Source organism: Podarcis liolepis (genome assembly GCF_965112155.1).
Source record: "Podarcis liolepis genome assembly, chromosome: 13".
Lineage (NCBI taxonomy): Eukaryota > Metazoa > Chordata > Lepidosauria > Squamata > Lacertidae > Podarcis > Podarcis liolepis.
The window spans coordinates 6,726,529-6,748,357 of record NC_139573.1 but is presented as its reverse complement, the minus strand read 5'-3'; the positions used below and the strand labels follow the sequence as shown (position 1 = coordinate 6,748,357).

Below are 21,829 nucleotides of genomic sequence, written 5' to 3'. Positions count from 1 at the left end.
GCTTCCTCTAGTTGCTGAGATGGACACCCTCTCATTCTGGTGACAAGACACCAACTACCACTCTCAATGAACCACCCCAGATGCAGGGGGAAGAGGAGATTCCAGTGCCATTTTCACCCCAACCTACTCCCGACACGCACAATGGAAGCCTCGGGGACGGGACAGGGGGAAGGAAAGGCCATGCTAGTGGGAAGAAGAGGAAAAAGTTGGGAGAAGAGAAAGATTGTGTGGAGAACCAGAATGCCACACAGAGCGACTGCTTGGGATGAAAATGACGCCTGGGAACTTCCACGCAAAATGACAGAAGTGGGGATTAGGGTCAGAGCAGCATGTGGAGACCTAGCAATACTTCTGAAAAGAAGCGAAGCAGATATGGGTTTGGAAAGATCCCATAGTGAGTGGCAAACCTGTAACATGGCTTAATGATAAGGCCCTATCCCCAACCTCCTTGAACGTAACTTACCTCTCCTTCCCACCTCTCACTCACCTGGCGCAAAGGGAGCCATGCTTCCAAGAGAAGATGGCACTGTGGCGGGAGGCATGGAGGCACCCAGCCTGGTTGGGGATGGCGTCCCTTTGTCCGGCACGAGCTCATAGCACTTGCTCTCGCTCTTGAGCTGGGCCTTGATGGCCTCCTTGAGTCGGGCGAGGTGCCCGCGGGAGAAGAGGTGCCCACGGCAGGACACGTAGAAATCGTACTTGACTTCACAGTAGGGGCACTCGGCCTGCGATGGAGTGCTGGGATGCCCCTCCTCACCACCGCTGGCAGCCTTGGCCTTCTTCTCTTTGGCCCTGGCGTTCTGGAACCACACTTGGATCACCCGCTTGGGCAGCCCTATTTCCTCACCCAGCACCTCGCACTCTTGCATGGTGGGCGTTCGGTAGGCCTCGTAGCAAACCTTCATGATCTTCAGCTGCAGGCTGGACATCTGCGTGCGATACCGGCGCTGGCCCAAAGCGTCGTGCATGCCTCCAAAGCCGCCGTCCGCCCCTCGGCTCCGCCGGCTGCCGGAGAAATCCAGATCGGCCAGCGACGAGGAGGAGGAGGAAGACGAGTCGCTCATCTCCCCTCCCGACAGGCTCCGGTCTTCGTTCTCTTTTGGCAATTCTTCATCGGCTGCTTCTTCCTGCGCTTGTGGCTCCGCAGGAATCTCTGGCTTTGCTGGAGGTAGCTGTAAACTCACCGCAGAGAGGCTGGGCGCGAAGGCCGCTCCGTAGTGGATGGTCGGGTCTCGCGGCAGAGGACTGAACTTTGGGAAGGCGGAGGGGAGCACCGGCGAGGGCTTGCCGGTTGCATTGGCCGTGCTGGCGTTGCACCGAAACTGACCCTTCCTCTCGCGGGCTCTCGTGTTCTGGAACCACACTTGAACCACCCTCTTCTTGAGCCCAACCTCTTCGGAGATGCAGTCAAGCATCTTGCGGGTCGGGTTGGAGTCCTGCATGTACCAGCGGTACAGGATCTCCAGCTGCTCCGGCAAAATGGTGGTGCGCAGGCGCTTGTCCCGGGGGGGCTCGCTGTCCCCTCCCGCCACGCTGGCGCACTCGCTGCCGGTGGGCGACAAGCTCCCATCCTCGTGCTTCCGCTTCTGTGCCCGGGAGGGATCTGGGTGGGCGGCGCGGTCGCCAAACACCAGCGGGGCCAAATCCAGGGGAGGCTGGGGGGCAACCGGGGCTGGCGGAGGGCCGGTTGCTGGCATGTGAGAAACACGGTGGATATTGAGGAGGTCGGCGCTTGAGAATTTGGCTGTGCAGTGGTCACAGGGATGGGTGCTTGCACTTTCAGGAGGGGCTGTGGGTTGCTCCTCCTCCTGAGGTTTGTCTCCAGTGCCGTCAACCTTAGCTTCTCCGTCAGCCCCTGAAGGCTCCGGCGGCTGCTGTTGCTGCGGCTGCTGCTGCTCTTCTTCTTCCTCCTCCTCCTGCTCCTCTTCCTCGGGGCCCTCGTTCTCCTCCTCGGCCCCCTCTCCCTCCGCATCCACCGGCTGGTCGTTGTAGCACTTTTTAAGGTGTCGCATGAGCTCAAAGATACAGCGGAAGGATGCCCGGCATTTCTTGCAGGAGGGCTGCACCGCAGCACCTCCACCCCCCACGCTGGCCTCGCTCCCGCCGCATTTCCGCGCTTTCTGACGAGCGTTTTGGAACCAAACCACGATGACTCTGTTGGGCAAACCCAGCATTGCAGACAGCCGCTCCACCTCGCCATCTTTGGGGTAGGCGCTGCACTCAAAGAAAGACTGTAGGGCTTGAGACTGGAACTCTGTGAACTTTGTGCGGGAGAAGCGCCGGGTGGATGGGAAGCCCCCGCGAAGAGGCTCGGGAACCCCGGGCCCACCGCCGCCTTCCTCTTCCTCCCCCCGGAACCACAAGGATTTCAAGCGCTCAGGAGGCACGTGGGGGGTCTCGCTCTCTAGCGGCGGCACCACCACTGGCATGGGCTGCATTAAAAACGGAGGGCAGAGCGGGGGGATCTCCAGGGGCAGGGCGGCTGGCACAGTCACTGTGGTGGTGTCTGTGGCAGCGGCAGTGGTTGGAGCAGTTGTCGTGGCAGTAGCCGTCTCGATGGGCAGTGCCGGCGGCGGAGGGGGATACATGCTGTCATAGCTCTTCCGGAACTGGGCGGCGTAGCGGTTGAGCGCCTCAAAGGGCAGGAACCGCCGGTGCACATGCTCCTCGTGCGTCTTCAGGATGAGCATGTTGGAGAACTGCTTCCCGCATGCGCCGCACAAGAGCTTGCCCGCCGGCGGGCGCGGAGGTGCGGCCGGGGCAGGGGCGGCAGGCTGCTTCCCCTCGTTGTACTGGATCACCAGCTCAAACCCAAAGTTCTCCAGGAGGGCTTTGGCGGCCGTGCGGGATGCCTCGCTCCCTTGCTGGCCCCCCTCGGCCTCCTCAGCTTCGGCCTCTTCTGGCGCCTCCGGTTTGGAGCCGGCAGCGGCTGCTGGCGCCTGCTCTTCCTTGGCTGGCAGAGGTGGCAGCAGCACGGGTGGCGTGGCCGGGAGGGTCAGTGCCGGGGTGGCCAAAGCCAGCTTGGGAGCTACCTTGAGGTCGTGCAGGTAGAAGGGGAGCAGCAGCTGCTGTTGCTGCTGCTGGAGTTTCAGGAGCGACTCTGGAACTAGTGGGAAGGGCGGCAGCAGCGGTGGAGTGAACAATGGTGCAGGGAAGCGCTGCAGCTCTGCTGCGGACGGCGCCAGGAATGGGAGCGTGGGCACCTGCACGCAGCCCGCCTCCAGGAGCTTGGGGGCTTCCGCTTCCAGTGGTGCTTCACACGGGGGATCCGGCTCGGCGGCCGGCAGCTCCGCTTTGCCGGCGGCTTCCATCTTGGCGACGCGGGAGCGGGTCTGGTGCAGGACAGAGCGCATGTGGATCTCCAGCGTGGAGCTCTGGTTGTAGGAGACCCGGCAGGTGGTGCACTTGTAGGGCTTGTCCGAGGAGGGCTGGAGAACGCCGGCGGCGCCGGGCTCGCCCCGGGACGGCGCAGAGGGGTCGGCCGAGGCCTTCTTCATCTTGTGCAGGTGGGAGACGGAGTTGTAGTGGACCAAGAGGATGTTTTTCTGCGTGAAGGACTCCTTGCACACCGTGCACTTGTAGGGCCGGGCCGGGTCGAGGAACTTATCCAAGGCGAAATTGGTCGCCTTGCGGTAGGACAGCGGGTGCCGGGGGTCTTGGCTGGGCAGGGCGAGCGGAGAGGCCTCTGGAACCTCGGCTGAAGCCGGTGGCAGCGGCGGCGGCTCCTCCAACGGGGCGTTCAGATGAGGAGCATCTTCGTCTTCAAACTCCAGAGGAGCAACTGAAGGAGGAGGTGGTGGTGGCGGCGGCAGTGGAGGAGGAGGTGGAGAAGAGGTTGGGGGTGGCTTTTCTGGGGGGTCAGCAGGTGGAGCAGGGGAGGCTGGAGGAGGAGGAGTTTCAGGGCCAAGCACAGGCGCCGGAGAGGATTTCTCCCCTGTGAGTGGTGCTGATGTATGAGAGAGAAAGAAAAAGGAGAGAAACTACCATCAGTTTTTTCCTCAGCCTGTTTTGTCGCTCCTTAGCCAGGATGTAACAGGGACGCGGGTGGCGCTGTGGGTTAAACCACAGAGCCTAGGACTTGCCGATCAGAAGGTCGGCGGTTAGAATCCCCGCGACGGGGTGAGCTCCCGTTGCTCAGTCCCTGCTCCTGCCAACCTAGCAGTTCAAAAGCACGTCAAAGTGCAAGTAGATAAATAGGTACCGCTCTGGCGGGAAGGTAAACAGCGTTTCCGTGCGCTGCTCTGGTTCACCAGAAGTGGCTTAGTCATGCTGGCCACAGGACCCGGAAGCTGTACGCCGGCTCCCTTGGCCAGTAAAGCGAGATGAGCACCGCAACCCCAGAGTCAGCAACTAGCACAAGACTCTTAATTTCATGGTCTTGGGTTCGAGCCCCATGTTGGGCAAAAGACTCCTGCATTGCAGAGAGTTGGACTACGTGATCGTTGTGGTCCCTTTCCTCGTCCTCCCCCCGGAACCACAGGCATCTCCAGGGGCAGGGAGGCTGGCATCACAGTCACTCTGGCCCTGTCTGTGGAAGAGACCCAACTCTACAGTCCCTCGATTCTATGGTGCTTGGTCTGTCTTTCCCAACCCCACAATTCTAGGTGTTTGCTAGAGGGTTTGTCCAAAAACGGCTGGGAATCCCCAGGCGCACCTGCTAAGAGCAGGTGTGTTTCCTGGCAAAATGCAGGCCTCACTGCCTGGGGGGGGGGGGGATTCTTTTTATCCATGACGCTTTCCATACCTTGACGCTTCCTGCCTCATCTGTAAATGTAGATCTGTGTACATTAGCTGCTTGAATTTTTGTAGGGTGTGCGCGCGTTCAAATGGAGCAGGACAAGTACTGCCTTGGCCTCATTCCCAATTTCTGATATCTAGGAGGGCTAAATATTTGGGGAGTTTACAGCCCCTGCCCTGCAAGAGGGACTTGTGTTACTTAATATGCTTTGCTTCTGTCAGCGCACCATTGGATTGCGTTTGTACTGCTTCTCAAACCAGTACAATCGTTTGTGGCATCCTAAGAAGCCTTATGAGTTTCCCAGGAAGCAGGTTTCTAGTCCTCATGCCCTCCAGAGAGAGAAGCTTGAGAATAGGCACGGCAAAGCCGTTGATTAGTCCTGCCAGTAGCTGCTTCTTCCTGCTTAATTTTTTTTTTTTTTTTTTTTGGCAAGGGTTGCCGGGAAGGGGAGGTTAGGGTCAAGCAGGCTGCCACGAAATCCCTGGCATCTTGATGCTACCCTTAGCGGGTGAAAGGTGAAAGCTCCTCTCTTTGCAGCCCACACACTACTTACCAGCAAGAGGGCTTCCAGGTTCGTTCCCAGCCCCCTGCTCTGAGCTGGGCGTCCCGCCGGGCTTTAGTGGGTCAGGAGGGAGGTTGAGGCCGGGGATAACTTTGGTGGCAAAGGTCATTTCCACAGTAGTGGCCTGGAGAGAAGGGCAAGAAGAAGAAAAGGCAGAATTATATGAGCCAAAGGCGGGCTGGGGAAGGGAGGACCCAGTTATTAGTGATCATTTGGAGCAGGGATGCCAAACTCCCCAATTTATAAAGTATTTACAAAATGCTGCTCACGAATGGTGGAAACAGGCTAAAGCTCACCAGTCAGTGGAGCCCAAACACCTCCCTCCTAATGACGCCCCCACTTGGCTCTCTGGATGTTGATGTTGATGATTTATATACCACCCTATACCCGGAGGTCTCAGGTTGGCTCACAGAACAAAATCAAAATATAAAACCTCAAGATACATACAGTGGCACCTTGATTCTCAAATGCAGTGGTACTCAAACGCCGAAAACCCGGAAGTGTTCCGCTTTTCAAACGTTTTTCGGAAGCCAAACGTCCAATGTTGTTGCTGGGGCGCCTGTACTAATCAGAAGCCACGCCTTGGTTTTTGAACATTTCGGAAGTCAAACGGACTTCAAGAACGGATTAAGTTTGGCGCTTTTGTTTTTGCTATTTATTTTGTGGTTTTTGTTTCTGAGGCTTTTTCGGTTAATTTGTTTTTGTGACAGTTCAGCTACTGATGGATTGATTGTGTGCCTGCGGAAATGGATAAAAGCCCCCCCATCCAAACAATGACTATCATCAGTGGAGGTAAGAAAAAAAAGTATTTTTTTATCATCTACAATACTGTCTTATTTATTTTATAGTTCAGTACATTGATTATTGCTTTCATTTTATGGCTCAGTGGTCTCGTTAGATAGTAAAATTCATGTTAAATGGCTGTTTCAGGGGTTGTTTTTAAAAGTCTGGAACGGAATAATCCGTTTTCCATTACTTTCTATGAGAAAGTGCGCCTTGGTTTGGAAAGCTTTGGTTTTGGAACAGGCTTCCGGAACGGATAAAGTTTGAGAACCAAGGTGCCACTGTAATTGAAATAAAAAGAAGAACCCAATAACCCCCTGTTGTCCTCACCACTGGGTCCCCACATCTTCCCAAGCCCCTTTTGTCAAGCAGTCCCCATCTCTTTGACAGCAGCGTGACGGGCACAGACCCAACAGGTCAAGCTTTCCAGAGAAGGGAAAGCTTCACCTGTTGAATTACCTGCAAAGGGTTAGTGGCATGTGAAAAAGCAGTTTCTGTGATTGTATCCCCTCCACCCTTAATATGATTCCAACATTAAGCGGGGCAGGGAGAGATACCCACTGAGCCAGCAACTCACCACCAGAAGCAGCTTCTCCACGCATTCGGGCACCACGTTGTGAATGTGGCTGAGGTGGAAGTGGAGGTTGGTGCGCCCGACCAGCTGCTCCTGGCAGAGCGGGCATCGGAATTTGGGCTGCACGGCATGCTGGGAGACGGTGTGAGCCCGGACGGCTTCGGCTGATTGGTCGGTGTAATTGCAGTAGGGGCAGCAGAACACCTGCTTGGCCGGAAGAAGGTGAAGGGGGGGGGAGAGAGATGGAGGTCCGAGAAAAGAAAACGTTAGCTCCAGGAAGCAGGAGTCTGTCTCTTCCTGGCACCTGGGGGGGAAAGGGGGATTTGCATATATATCTTATTGAGGATTTGAGGGAGGAGGCATGTCGCTGTAGGCAGAACGAAAGAAAACAAAAAGTTTTTAATAGGGAAATCACAAAGGGCGATTAGTAATCATTAAAAAGATGGAGCTGACACATGCTTGCTCCCACCTGCTCATCTTGGTTCTGGGCCATCTTCGGAATAAAATAAATAAACTCTCTCCCCTCCCCACCCCCCAAAATATTGCCTTTTCTTACACGCAAACAAGCTAGTGCTCTAAGCTGCAGACCGGGGAATGTGTGTGGCTTAAAGGCCTTAGGCTGAATGATCAAAGAGAGACATGAAAGTGTCTGTGTCAGGATTTCACCTAAGGGCTGATTGGTATCTGCAGAAAGGACAAGGCGGGTCAAGGGTTGAGCTGAGCGAAAATGAGGGGTTCTTTTCCTTTCCTGGACCGCCAGGTCCGCGCCCGTGTGCTCAGTGGGGGGCAGCTGTAAAACGGGCATAATAAACCCAACGCTAGTTAACATCGAAGGGCTTGTTGCAAGGACCGATCTGATCACGTCTGCACAGCCTTGGCAGCGTTTTCATCTTGAGAATCACGGGCCTTTCTGGGCTGGGCAAGGGTGGCGTCAGAACAGACAGAGAAGTGGGTTTTCCAAACCCCTGGATTCATGGCAATGCAATGTTAACAGGATGGGACCAGTATAAGCAGACAATCCCATTCAAGAAATGGGCTTTGAAGATGCAGTGGTACGGTTAACATTGTGTATTTCACAGCTGGTCATGCCCAATTTGTTTCATCATGGTGGATCTCATTCCCCACCCCCCACCCCACTAGGCAGAGATACTGAATTTCTGTTTTTAATTCAACCATTTGGCCCCCCACCAGGAACAAGCAAGCAAGCAAGAAAAAAAATCTAATCTGCCAAGTGAAGTTTCGCTGGGATGTTTGAGGCTGCCGCCGTTGAATCGTGTAGAGAGAGGGTTAAAATGGAGGAGACGGGGGCTTCAGAGACACTGTGTGATTCCCCCACCTCTGCCCACCCCACCCACCCCGCAAAGCCCCCCAATAAGCACCACTCACTGTAGTGTCTCCCACACCTCCAGCTTTCGTTTCAGTCTCGTCAGAACCTGCAGGAAGGAAAGAAAGCGGGGGGAAACGTTATGGTGTTTTCCTGAAGACACTTTCAAAATGGCGGTTAAAAGCTCCAAGGGGCTTTGAGGCCTGATGGAGGGATGTGGTGAGAGAGGGGTTCTTGAGGGTGGTACCAGGCAAGGACACCCCCCTCCCACTACAGTGGGGACAGCTGAATTGGGGGGGGCATTGAATCAGGCACCCTTAAAAGGATGCCTTGGCGGCCCCCCGCTCAATGTAACCATCCCTATTCCTTGCAAGCGCAAGATATTTGAAATGCTGATTTTTAAAAAAATCGCCATAACCCGCCCTGGGACCATCTGGAGAAGGGCAGGTAATAAATTTAATAAGGATAATAAAAACAGCCAGCCTCACGGAAGCGAGGAGCGAGACTTGCTGGGACTCGCCCACAAATACCCCTGGTATTATTCCTTTTGCAGAAGCCGTGGTGGCAAAATGGGTCTCTGCACTTAGACAACACTCAAAACCGAGGGAAGGCATTGCAGGGTCTTTTCCTCATATTCCTGGTACTACAGCCGCCCTGGTTGGGGATCGCTGTACCTTTCAACAGGACACCGCCTCCTTAAGCAAGGGTGGCGCTGGGGGAATCAAACATTTTGGGTGTTTGGCGCCCCTGAATGGGAGGAGCCTTTCGCATGGGCTGCCGCCACGAGGGAGGGGTTAGGGGCGTGGCCAGAAATGTAGGCGTGGCTTCAAGGAGCAGCAACCTCGCCAGTGGGCGTGGCTTTGCACAAGAGGGGAGGAGTCACTCACCAGCCAGCTGGGGTTTATTCTGCGTTTCCTTTTCGGGGGGCAAGGTCTCCAGCACTGTTTCTTTCCCTAGAGATGGGGAGAGAATCACACGTGGGTGCGGGGTGGAGGGAGAAGGGAAATGGGGGGTGGGCTTTCCAGACGCTGTTGGACTCCACCAGCCCCCAGCCAGCATGGCCTACAGTCAGGAATGATGGGAGCTGTGGCCCAACTTCCAGAGACCTCCACCACCCAGATAGCCTGGCCGATATTCCTGCTCCTCCTCTTTCACCTGGGAGTTTGGAAGGTGGGGAACCTGGGGGTGGGGTGGGGGGAGAGGGAGACAAGAGAGGAGGGAATTCCGCCGCCGACGCTGCGAGAGCCGGCGTGACGCACGATCCAGGACTTTATCCTCGTCAGAGACTAATTAAACTCTCAACCCAAGTGGGATCGTTAATATCGAACGGACTTGCCTTCCCGCCCGGCAGTAGCAACCTCACTGCCATTGGCAACTCAATTAACACTATTCAATACACCCGCCAAGATGTTAAGACCTCCATTTCTCACAACGCAGGGTGTTCTCATCCGGCAACCCCCCCCCCTTTCCCGGTGCACACTTTTCCTATTGCCTTGTCCTAACTGCTTCAGATCTCCCCATATGCCTTCCCCACATAAGCAGCCACCCACCCCGGACACCGGCATCCTATGCTCTCGCTTCCACTAAGATCTCTGCTCAAAAAAATTAAAAATGATCCCTTATCCAGGACTGCTTTACCCACCCAGCCAATGCCACCCATTCCCATCTTTTGGCTTGGAGTCTGCCCTCAGGACTGGACCCCCTCACTAGCCTCCCCTTGACCCACACAGCTCCCCTTCCCACATTTTAAATGCATTTTATGCAGCTGATCCTTGTTGACACTTCGGCACACTCTCAGGTGTGCGTTAGGGGGAGGCGGAACATTTGCAGGGTCAACAATGTTTTGAAAGATAAATTTGAAGCTGGGAACGAGGCCAATTCGCATCACGTGGGGGGGGTGCCCGCCCTGGGCACCTGACGGGAGGTGGATGAGGGCAGCTACCAGCTAGGAGAAGGGGAGGAAGGAAGGAAAGGCGATCTCTATCCTTCCTCCCTATTTCTTTCTCTCTTCCCTTTTTCCTCTCTTCCTCTCCCTCCCCCCGCCCGGCTGCGGTCCCTACATCTCTCTTTCTCATTTCTCCTCTCCTTCATTCTTCCTGCGGGTTGCTAGGCAACCACCCCAGTATCTGTCATAATCCATTATGAAGCTGGGGGGGGGAGGGGGAGGGAGAGAAGGAGAGGGAGGTTGGCGGCGGTGGAAGAAGAGGAGGATGGAGCGTACAGCAGCTTCTCGCTTGAATATCTGCGGACACAGGCATGCATTAAACGCAGAGCAAAAGGGGAAGACGTGGCGAAGCAAAGGGGGTGTGAAAGAGAGAAGGGGGGGAGAAGGCGGGCAGACAATGGAGGAATGAAAGAGTATTCGGTATCCGACCTTCAGTTCTCCACCCCCCCCCCCAAAAAAAACCCAACTCCCACAGCCTTGCCACTTTGAACATTTGCAAGAATTGCTTTTTCTTCTCTCTCCAACTGTCAACCCTCCACATTTCAGCCCCTACTACTATTGCTGCTATTCCCCACCATCCACCATTCATGCCCTTCATTCAGTGCAAATCTGCAGCCTGGCACCTTCTGCGGGTTTGCCACCCTCTCCGGCGGCACGGGGTGCCCGCCATGGCCAACCTGCAGGGCCGTTACCAGCGGGGTTGGCGGGAGCAAAGCAGATGTATCTCTCGAGGCCTGGGGTGCCTTCTCCGTTCTGGAGGAGCTGCAGGCGCCACTGGCCATGGGAGTCGCGGTGCTGGGGAGACCGGAGGTGCTGGATCATGGCCAGGCGGTTCGGCGCGTCCGTGTTGCAAAGGAGGCAGCGGAACGGGGCAGGTTCGGGGCCTGGCGGCGCTGCCGATGTGGCCTCCATTTCCAGGAGGAACTAGCGGGAGAGAAGGAAAGAATTACAGATAGCAAGGACATAGGATCCGTTCAATGTTCCAGGTGGCTCCCTCTGAGAAATGGATCCCACCTGCCCCTTCTCGCTCCTACCCTTTTCCTTATGGCATGCCTCCATTCCTCTAAAGCCCCTCCCATTCCGGTGGCTCCACCCCCTTTCTGCTTGGCTCCACCCCCTTCCTGTTAGGAAGACCCTGAAAGGGACAGCTTAGCTCCTCCCCCACTTCAGCGGGAGTTGGAGGAAGGCCACTCCCTATGTCACCCACAAGCCCCGCCCACTCCCCTCAGACCCCGGCACCTTGTAGCCTTGCAGCGCCTCCTGGTGGCCAGCCCCCGCCACGTGCAGCCTCATTTTCTCCTTGCTGTTGGTCTCGTATTCGCAGAGATTGCAGTGCAGGTGGAGGGGCGGGCCGAGCGGAAGCTCCGCCCCCATGTGGGCCCCGAGGCTGCCGCCTTCGCGCAGGTGGGCCGCCAGCTGGTACTTGAGGGCGTGCTTGTCGGTCTTGAGGTGCAGCTGGAAGTTGGCCTTCAGCTGGGTGCCGTAGGCGCAGAGCCGGCAGCGGTGCAAGTCGCCCGACACCTCCTTCCACTCAGCTTCGGGCAGCGAGCGGGGGGCCGACGCATGCCTCAGGAGCGCTTCCAGGCTGTCCGTGTTGAAGGCTTGGCACACCAGGCACCCAAACAGCCTCTGGGGACCCCCCAGGTCTGGCGCAGAGTGGGGCGGCAGCGGGGAAGGTGGGGCAGGCTCTGGAGAGAGCGATGCAGGAGCTGTGGGGAGAAGGGCGGCAGAATGACTGCCTATGGACGGAGAGGGGACACACTTCAAAACATTATTATTATTATTATTATTATTATTATTAGTTTTTACACATAGGTAAAGGTAAAGGGACCCCTGACCATTAGGTCCAGTCGTGACCGACTCTGGGGTTGTGGCGCTCATCTCGCTTTATTGGCCGAGGGAGCCGGCGTACAGCTTCCGAGTCATGTGGCCAGCATGACTAAGCCGCTTCTGGCAAACCAGAACAGCGCACGGAAACGCCGTTTACCTTCCCGCCGGAGCGGTACCTATTGATCTACTTGCACTTTGACGTGCTTTCAAACTGCTAGGTGGGCAGGAGCTGCGACCGAGCAACAGGAGCTCACCCCGTCGCGGGATTCAAACCGCCAACCTTCTGATCAGCAAGCCCTAGGCCCTCTGGTTTAACCTACAGTGCCACCTGCATCTCTTATTATTAATTATTATTATTATTGATTAAATTCGCATGCCGCCCTCCATTTGTAGATCTCAAGGCAGTTCGCAACACGAAAATGCAATATGAAAAACACAAACTACATAATGGCAATATGCACAAAGCTGGGGAGGCAGCGAGTGAGAGGAGCAAAACAGAAAGGAGCTGAAAGAAAAACTGCACAGACCACAAAACAACAAAACGGGCGTAGAGACTGTGGTCACATTCACACAGCACATTTAAAGCTCTTTGATACCCCTTCAAACAGTCACAGCTGCCCCAACGTGCCCTTGGAGGTGTAGCTCTGCGGAAGGAATAAGGGGTCTCTTAACAGCTCTCAGAACCCTTAACAAACTACCAGGATTCTTTGTGGGAAGCCGTGACTGTTCACAGGGCTTTAAATGTATTGTGGGAATGTGGTCCATAAGGGAAGGGAGAGAACGAACTACACAAGAGGCCTGTTCATTATCAATTGAGGCTCCCACCCAGCCTTTAGATCCCATGTGGACAGAAGCAGCGGTGGCCATGATTGGGGAGGGGAAGCGACCATCGCTTACCTGAGCCCAAGGCAGCCATCTTCCTGCCAGCGGCAGCGTTGAGATGTGGGAAGCCTCCGTTGAGCAAGATCTGGCTTTGCTCCATGGGCTTGTCCCCCCGCAGGGCTGAGCTGCCCGCGGCGTGAGCATGGTGGGGGTGTGCATGGTGCGAGTGGCCGAGGGCCTGGGTGCCATAGAACTGGAAGAGCTCCGGCTGCCCCTTGCCCCCTGGCGCGGCTTGGGCCTGCCCCAGGAGCCCGGGCAGTGCCAGGGGCAGCCCCTGGTGGAGAAGGAGCATGTTCTGCATGTGCTTCTCGGAGGTCATGTGGATGCGCAAGTTGCGGGAGATGTTGGTTTCGTAGCTGCACACTTTGCACTGCCAGGAGGATTTGCCTTTCGACTCCTTCTCCTCGGGCGACGACGGGGTGGGCGCCACCGGGGCCGCCACCGAGGGGGCCCCGCCGCCTCCCCCCGTGGCCTGGTAGCCCTGCAGGTTGGCCAGGTGTTTGTCGGACTGCATGTGGATGCTGAGATTACCCTTGGTGGTGGTGGAGTAGTTGCAGGCCTCGCAGCGGTAGGGCTTGTAGCCACAGTTGTAACTCTCGCCCCGGGCCAGGCGAGGGTGCGGCCCGCCGGTGCTGCAGTAAGCGCAGTGGCTGTTGTTCTCGGGGTGCTTCTCCTTCATATGGACGTCTAAGGTCTGCTGGTACTTGTAATGCCAGTTGCACTTGGGGCATTTGAGGGTCTTGCAGGAGTTGCGCGAGTGGAGCAAGGACATGTGGCCGGACAAAGTCAACCCCGAGTAGGCCATGGCGGTGAAGTCTTCCCCAAAGGAAAGCGAGTGCCCTCCGTTGTGGCTGCTGCTGCTGCTACCGCTCAGCCCGTTGTTGACCTCAAACGTGGCGCTCACCATCTCGCTGGCCATCCCAACACTGACGGTTCCATGCGTCAAGTCGGCTGCGCCAGCGTCGTGGGTCAACCCAACCCGACCGGTGTCCGGGGTGGCGTTGGCTGGGCTGTTGTTGTTCACTTTGGTGCCCAGCCCGGAGCTGTTCGTCCCACCGGCTGACTCGGCGCGAGCGGTGTCTCTGGCCAGTTCTGCACTGGAGGCTTCGTTGGCCAACCCAACGGCTTCGTTGGCCAACTCTGCATTGGCATCTTCCTTGGGCAACCCTACGTCAACTGCAGCGTTGTTGCTGTTGGCCTTCTTCAGCGGCGTCTCTGAGAGGGGGGTGCTGGCACCCGTGGGTGGGCTTTGGCCATGTGAGCTTTGGTCTGGGAGAAGCTTCCCTTCCTCTTTCTGATTTTCGGCCGCCACTGCTGCTGCCTCCTCCTCCTCTTCCTCCTCCTTTTCTTCTTCTGGTTTCTCCTCCGCGCCTCTCTTTGCCCAGGGCTCGCCGCCGACCCTTAACTCTTTGGCATCTGGTGGCTCGCATGGTTTTCCTGGGCTCCCCTTCTTCTTCTTTTTCTTCTTCTCTTCCTCCTCCTCCTCCTCCTCCGTTACATTCACCCATCTGCTACACATTCGGACATTGAGGTCTGCCTCGGTGGTGGGCTTATTTGGTTCAAGGAAGCCAAGCGCGGTGCCTTGGAACACGGCAGAAGCCCCTCCAGACAGGGCCTGGCATTCGTCGGGGCTCAGCTGCGCCCCGTGGGCTACGCGGGCGTGAGCCGCCAAGGGGCGCCCCCGGCAGAAGGAGAGGCGGCAGATCAGGCAAAGCCAGATGGGTGGGGACGGCAGCTCCCCTTCTCGGCCAAGGTCGGCTTCCCCTTTGAGGTTCTCCTCATCCTCCGCCAGGGCGGCGGCAGGGGCATCTTTGGGTTTGGTGGGAGCGTTTTTGGCAGACATGGTTCGAGGGGGGGCCCTGGCCAGTCGGAAACTGTAGAAGGCGCCGTGAGGGGTCCACTCGCCTGGCGCTGAGGTATTCTGGGACATTTGGTCAGTAGACGTAAAGCCTTGGTTTGGGCCTCCACCGCGCTGGACGTGGAGGACGGACACCTGGGGAGATGCGGTGCTTAGGGAGCCCTTTGGTAAGAGAACGTGACCGCCGCTGAGGAGATAGGCCGAGCCCTCGGCGGAGAAGAAGAGCGGGGCCTTGTGCCCGCCGTCCTCTTCCCCCTCTCCGCCGCCTTCTGCTTCTTGCTTCTTCCCATCTTCTCCGGGTGGCGCTGCTTGCGGGGAAGGCAGTGGGTCTGGCGTCACGAGGCCGCAGTCGGCTTGGAGGAGAGGCCCGGGCAAGATGGCGGCCGGGAGCTTCGTAGAGCCGAGCGCCGCTTGGGAACCGGAGCAGGGCCTCATGGTGTCGTTGGGAGAGGGGGCATCAGAGGAGGAAGAGGAGGAAGGGTCCGAGAGGGGGGGTTCTTTGGTGGCTGGAGAGGCAGGAGAGTCCTGAGCGGGCCGAGGCGCGGCCCTGTCATCCTGCCCGTCGGCCGGGGGGGCAGCAGCGGAGCAGGAGGAGGAGGAGGAGGAGGAGGCAGAGTTAGAGGGGGCGTCCATGGCGGTGCGGGCGCGAGGGGTGCGGAGGGGTCATCTCAGCACGGGAGCCGAGACCCTGAAGGGGAAACAGAAAAAAGGCAGCCAGGTGTGAAATCTTGTTTCTCGTTCTGAATTCCCCCTGTGTTGGACTGTTTGGTGTGCAAAACAGCTGGAGGCCCCATTTATGCCACACGTTTAAACACAGTATCATAACCACACACAGCTTCTCTCAAAGAACCCTGGGAATTGTAGTTTAAGGGTGCCCCAAGAGCCACAGTTCCCAGAGTTCCTTGTGAAGAAGGATTGACAGTTGAACCGCTCTGAAAATTGTTGCTCTGGGAGGAGAATCGGAGTCTCCAAACAACTATCTGCACCCTTAACGGACTACAGCTCCCAGAATTCTTTGGGGGAAGCCATGGCTGCCTAAATGATACTGCTTTAAATACATGGTGTGGAAGGTTGCTTCATCTAAAGTGGCTTTAGCATAATTGAGTAGGAACATACGAAGCTTCCTTATACAGTCGTACCTTAGAAGTTGAATGGAATCCGTTCCAGAAGTCCGTTCGCCTTCCAAAACAATTGAAAACCAAAGTGTGGCTTTGGATTGGCTGCAGGAAGGTCCTGCAGCCAATCGGAAGCTGCGGAAGCCCCGTCGGATGTTTGGCTTCCAAAAGAACGTTCAAAAACCGGAACACTCACTTCCGGGTTTCAATTGTTTGGGAGCCGATTTATTCAGTAGTCAAGGCGTTCGAGATCCAAGGTACAACTGTACAGAGTCAGACCAGTGATCTGTTTAGCTCTGTGTTGTCTGCACTGGCCGGCAGTTGCTCTCCAGGATTTCAGGCAGGGTTCTCTCCTAGCTCTACGTGGATCTTTCTCCACGCCATCCAGATACTCTACCATGGAGATACATCCCTTTCCTAGACAGGCCTTGCTTGCACCCGCCACCAACCTCCTCCTCATCTCCATCCTATCCCCTTCTGGATGGGCAAAGTGATTGTGCAAACACCTGAAACAGCTTCCACCACTCTTGCCCCCAAATTATACTCTGGAGGAGCATTCTCATATCCTGCTCTCTCACTGATGACTGTAATATCATGGGATGTCTTGGGGTCCCTGCCAATCAAACTCTACGGGAGACCTCAGCTCGGCGGTGGAGCGCATGCTATGCTTGCAGAAGGTCCAGGTTCAATTCCAGGGCCCCTCAAGTTTGGAAGTACCAGCAGAGGACAAGAAATACTCCTTTTGTGGAGAGCCGTTGCAGGCCGGGGATAGGCTTATTGAGATATAAGGTAGTTCTTATACTCCTAGCTCAGGGATATAGTGCCTTCTTTTATGTGCAAAAGGTCCCAGCTTCGAGAATGGGAACTTATTCAAGCTGCATGTTGTCTAGCTATGCCCGTTCCCGTGTTAAATCAGCTCCCAATATGGGGAGAGGAGATCTGGTTATGGCAGGGTGGAGGTGGGTGGGTCAGGGACTCCTGGAAGGGCAATTGCAAAAACATGAGGACTCTGGGCAAACAGCCCGGCTACTGGGAAGGGGGGAAAGGCAAAAGGCTCCTCTTCTCGATCTGGGCTGGGGAAGGATTTGCAATGCAAATTAATAGCTTAGCATGCCAGCAGCTGATAAAAGTGGTGGAGGAGGCAAGGAAATACAGGAATCCTTCCATTCTGCAGCGTACAAGCACTAGGCAAATGCACCCATCCCCACATTCTCTGCTCAACCCCTCAGAGGTTCTCCTGGCAACTGCCCAGCCCCACTTGCAGTTTCCATTTCCTCCCACATTCAGACGGCCACCTCATCCTCCCACCTTCCTGGCACTCAATTCACCCCTTACGTAGTAGACATCGCTTGAAACTCCCGTTGTCCTAGGCGCATTTTGCGACGGGGAATCTCATTAGCTTCTGAGCTCTGGGCGCAGCGCTGCGCCTAAGATTTCAGATTAAAACTGCAGAGTGGAAGGAAAGGAGGAGGCTTTTTCTGCCTCCCCACTTCCAGCCACTCTCTGAAGACTGCAGAAGAGACCCTCTTAAGAATATTAGGGGGGTCAGTTTTGCCGTCCGCCCGCCACCCGGAAGAATATTAGGGGGGTAGGCAGGAGAAGGACGAGATGACACATATTTTAGTTGCAGTTCATTCATTTTCAGTGTTGTATTCTTGTTGTAAAAAAGCATGCCTAGACATCCCGTTGTTGCGCCCATAACCTAGTTTTAAGGTGCCATTTAGCTCCTCGCGTCCGTATCTCAGTTTCTAACACTGTATGCAGAGCATTGCATCTGAGCATCTGCAAGATGCCCGGTTCCTCACTGCTGAGAAGCCAAAGCTAATTCCCCAGACATCCAGGATTAGAGAGGGCGGGCTTTTAAGAAAAGCTTTAAGTTTGAAATTAAGGCCACGCGTACGCACACCTATCTACAGATCTCCCCAGGCCACACGGCGGCACGTGCCGGTGTGGGCCCACAGCCTGTTAGGAAGGGCAAACCGCAGCACTCGAACTCCACCCTCACCCCAAGTCCATCCGCAGGTCTACTCACTTAACACAAGTGTGTTTCCTGTACATTTTAAGCACCTTCCTCCATCACACAGCGCCAATATCCTCATTATCCTCATTTCAGTTTCTCCCCCAAAAAGCAATTCGACGTGACATTCTAATAGATCCCGGGCAGCAGTCAAAACCAGAGGCATAAAAACTTCTTCAGCAAAAAAGCCGAAACGAACAAACAAATACTGAATGCAGGGTCTTGGGAGAGAGATCCAGAAAGCTTCGGAGCCACCACCAAAAAGGCCCTATAAAACTCCTCATTTTTGTTTCCGTTTCCTTCAGTCACAACACATCAAGGCTACATATCACCCACTTGTCTACTTGTCAATCCACTTATCTCTTTCTCTCCACCCACCCACCCACTCCCCACCTTATTGAATAAAACAAGCTGGTCTTCCTTAAAAATTGTTAATAAACCGAAACGCAGATTACACAGAACGTTCTGGTTTGTACTGTTATTTCAGCAAATATCCCTTCCCAGGAAGGTTGTACTAGCCCAAATGTCTGCCACCTTTCCAAACTGATTCTGCAGCTCAGAGGGATGAGGGCAGAGGCTCTTCCAGGAGTTAGGACTGGCAGGTGTCAAAAGCCGACCCGTCCTTCACAGATCTGCCATTCCTTTGGCAGAGGCAGAGAACAGCAGCAGCAACCGCGATATCCTGCGGCGTTGCATTCCACAGATCGGCGGTGCTTTCTGCGTGAAAGCCATTTCCGTTTGCCGTGAACCTCAACCCTGCCAATTCCTGTGAACTTGACATACCTGTCCTGCCAACCCTTTGCCCCCAAAAAACCACATGACTCATCCATTTATCCAGCTCCAAATCCTCTCTTAAGCTAACGTTCTGCCACACCGCTAACGCAACCATGACAAGGCAGGAGTGTTTCCACGCAAGAGTTTCTCAGCTCCCCTGCCAATAGTGAATCCAAGCGAACCAAGATCAGAGGTGGGGGGACATGTGCGCCTCTGAGTTATGTTGCACACCCAACTTTAGCACGCCCCAGCCAGCATGACCAATGGTTAGGGATGATTTGAGTTCTGGCTCAACCTCTGAAGGGCCAGTGATGCTCTATCCCAGAACTGGCCTACTGGACGATCCCAACATTTGCCATGGTGGTTTTTGTTGTTGATGCTTTTAATTTTTTTTTATGTTTGCTATATACCCCCCCTGATGTTTGCTGAGAGGCTGGTATATGAATGCTTTTCTAAATAATAGTCGCTGTAAGTTTGTGGGGAGGGGGGATGTTTGCCCCTCAGGGAAATGAAACTTGGGGTATTCCCTCTTGAAAATCCCTAAACCCCCCCCCTCGTTTGACTTTTCACGGGGCGGCAGCCCCAGCCAAATTAAGTGTGGGCTGGCATGACCTTCCACCCCCGGAGGATGCTGGGAATTGAAGATAATTGGGGGGGGGGGCAAGGAGAGGAGATATTCCTTCGCCCCCGCCCCGCCACAAATAACACCCTCTGTATCAGTAGTGGGAGCCATGGCAACCAAACAGGCTTCAAGCCAGTTTCGACGGGGAGTGGAGACGGAGTTGGGGTGGCAAAGATACCAGCCGCACAACCCAACACACGCGCACCCCCAAAATCCCTTCACGTGGGAACACTCCTAGTCCAGCAAGCTCAATATTGTCCACTCTGGCTGGCAACAGCTTGGCAAGGTTTCGGGCCAGAGCCATGTTTTGCCCTACCTGAACCCGAGGCCCACATGTGCCCACATCTGCCTCCCCGGTTTCCACACAACCAGCTTCTCCTCCCTCCTGTCTGTCCTCCACACACAACCCCCCCCCCCTCGGTCGTCCGCCCACCTCAGCCCTTTAACATTATTATCTTTGCGTCCCAGGAGGAAAGACACCCTGTTAACTTTTTAATATTTTCTGTTCATTCCTCTGCTTGTAATGGAGGAAGGAAGAATTGGTGGCGAGGGAGGGGGGGTTAGAAAGAGAGGAAATGTGCTTTCTTGCGCCCTTCCTCTCTTCCCCCCCCATGCCTTTTCTCTTCCCCTCCCCCTTCAGAGGGTGGTTAGTCAATGCAAATTGTCTCATTAAGGAGAAAAGGAGGCGGGAGACATAATTAGGCGGCTGCTGCATATTTATTATGAGGGAGCCAGAGACACAAAGGCGTTTGGTGGGGAGGGGGGGTGAGTTGGTTGGGGATTGCATTGTGGGGGGGGGGGAGAACAGCGAGAGAGAGAAAAGGAGGGATGAAAGAGAGAGAGAGAGAGAGAGAGAGAGAGAGAGAGAACGGGAAGAAAGGAAGAAAAAAAAGGAGGAAGAAAAATGAGATATGAGATTGCAGGAGGCGTGATGTAGAGAATGGAATAGGAATGAGAAAGGGAGAGAGAGAATGGGAGTGAAAGGGGGGGTGAATTGGAGGGGGCAGAAAGGAGAAGGAAAATACATATAGCATAGAGAGATGCAGGCCCCAATCCTAAGAAGGAAAGTATTTCCTTGGGTCAGTGGGTTTTACATCTAGGTAACAGAGGCCACAGCCAAAGTGGGATTTGGGGGGTGGGGGAGAGGCAGATAGTGGAAGGATGTTGTGGGGGGGGAGAGAAATAAGGGGGGGCAACCCCAGCATGATGAAGTGGAGGGAATGCAAAGGACAAAGCGTGACAGATGAGGGAGGGAGAGGAGAGAAGAAGGCAGCAGAGAGAGAGAGAGAGAGAGAGAGAGAGAGAGAGAGAAATGGAGGAGATGAAAAGGGCGAGGGAGGGGATGGGGAAGGATTTGGCTTGGGGGGTGGGATAGAGAGAGAGAAAGTGCAGAGATGGGGAGGGAAAGAGGGATGGAAACCCAATGAGGAATAAATTCATGGAGGAGAAAGGGGGTATTGGGGGTGTGTGATGATGTTTGCATCCTCTTTGGATATATATTGAGAGAAGGCAAAGGCAGGCCATGGAAGAAAAGAAAGGGGGAAGAAGAGGAGGCGGAGGAGAGGTTGTTGTTGGGGGGGGGGTCCTCTCTCTCTCTCTCTCTCTCCCCATAGAGGAGGCGGGGGGGGTCCTGCAGGCGCAGAGGGGGGGAGGGGCTCCGCGCAGGGCGATTAACGGGGAGATTAATGTCTAGGGGTGACAGGGGAGGCAGCCAGAGTCAATAAAACGAGAAGCACAGTGACAGGCAGCGCTTTAAATTACCCTGCGCAGCGGGGAGGGGAGGCGCTGGCGGATCTCCTCTCCTCTCCCTCCCTCTCCCCCCCCAACCCACCCACCCAAGCTTGGGCTAATGCCCTTCAAGCCCCAATCTGTAAACCGTCCCCCCCCCAATAATTTTTCCCCTCAGCGCCTTCCTCTTATCAAATCTGCCTCGCCCCCCCCCCTTTCCTCTTCTCTTCTCCAGCTCCCCATCATCAAATATTTGCTAAACTGGTTGATGAGAGTCCTGTTAACATCCAGGAGACGAAAGGAAGAAAAGGAGGGGGGGCGGGTGAAGAGAAGGTTAAGGTTGGTTTTGACAACAGATTTCCAGCGTGGTCTGGAGGGGAGCTGCTTTTGTAAAATAAAAAGTGGGGGGGGGAGGCCTGATTTCCCCCCCCCCACTCTCTTTCCTCTAAAGGGCAAAAGGGGAGACAAGGGGGGTGAATATACAGACTAATGCGCCTCCTCTCCCTGCTTTTGTTTAATCCTGCAACACACTTAGGACTTCATTTGTATGTGATTTGCATACAATATTTAGCAAGAGGCATCCTGGGTTGTTTTGTGTGTGTGTTTTCTTTTTTGGCACTCTCCGATCTGGGAAAGGGGGGGGGACGGAGGAGGAGGGGGCAGCTGAAAGGCGCTCGCACACACACACACCCCTTCTAAATTGGTGTATGCAAATATATGCTTTTCTGCAAGGACTGGTGCATAAATTAATCCGAGAGTCAGGATGACAGAATTAGGTTAGCTGTCCCGTCAAAACCCCAACCTGCGCAAATGTGCATTAGACCTGGGGGCCAAATGGTGTGTCTCAAAAAGTTTCACAATGTGGGTTTCTTTCCATCCCAAAACCCAAATGAGATTCTTTCTGATTAGGGATCCGGTTGGGCGGAGGGAAGGGGGCGGGCAGAGAGAAAAGTCAAAAGTGTAAATACGATCAAAATGAGCACGGCTGCCTCAAGAATTCATCAATAAGATGTAAAGGTTTAGCGGTTGGCTTTTGGAGGTTGTAGGTTTGTTTGTTTTCAAATAAAAGTATTAAAG

General features: G+C 55.1%; 2 protein-coding genes across 5 annotated transcripts in view; one reads left to right on the top strand and one right to left on the bottom strand.

The window, feature by feature from the left end:
* THTPA (thiamine triphosphatase) overlaps nt 1-21,829 on the top strand; it is a 55,312-nt gene that overhangs the window by 15,660 nt on the left and 17,823 nt on the right. The window lies entirely within an intron of this gene.
* ZFHX2 (zinc finger homeobox 2) overlaps nt 1-21,829 on the bottom strand; it is a 32,363-nt gene that overhangs the window by 3,033 nt on the left and 7,501 nt on the right. The window contains exons 2-9 of one of the 4 annotated variants that reach the window (XM_083472429.1): nt 12,654-15,184; nt 11,166-11,665; nt 10,550-10,850; nt 8,869-8,934; nt 8,044-8,090; nt 6,661-6,861; nt 5,292-5,424; nt 488-3,946 (exon numbers count right to left, since the gene is read on the bottom strand). In XM_083472429.1, coding sequence (XP_083328555.1) covers nt 488-3,946; nt 5,292-5,424; nt 6,661-6,861; nt 8,044-8,090; nt 8,869-8,934; nt 10,550-10,850; nt 11,166-11,665; nt 12,654-15,129 — 7,183 coding nt within the window. In that variant the 5' untranslated portion in view covers nt 15,130-15,184. Of the gene's footprint in view, nt 1-487; nt 3,947-5,291; nt 5,425-6,660; nt 6,862-8,043; nt 8,091-8,868; nt 8,935-10,549; nt 10,851-11,165; nt 11,666-12,653; nt 19,836-21,829 lie in introns of those variants that run through there. The other 3 variants (XM_083472431.1, XM_083472430.1, XM_083472432.1) reach the window with 3 other exon arrangements.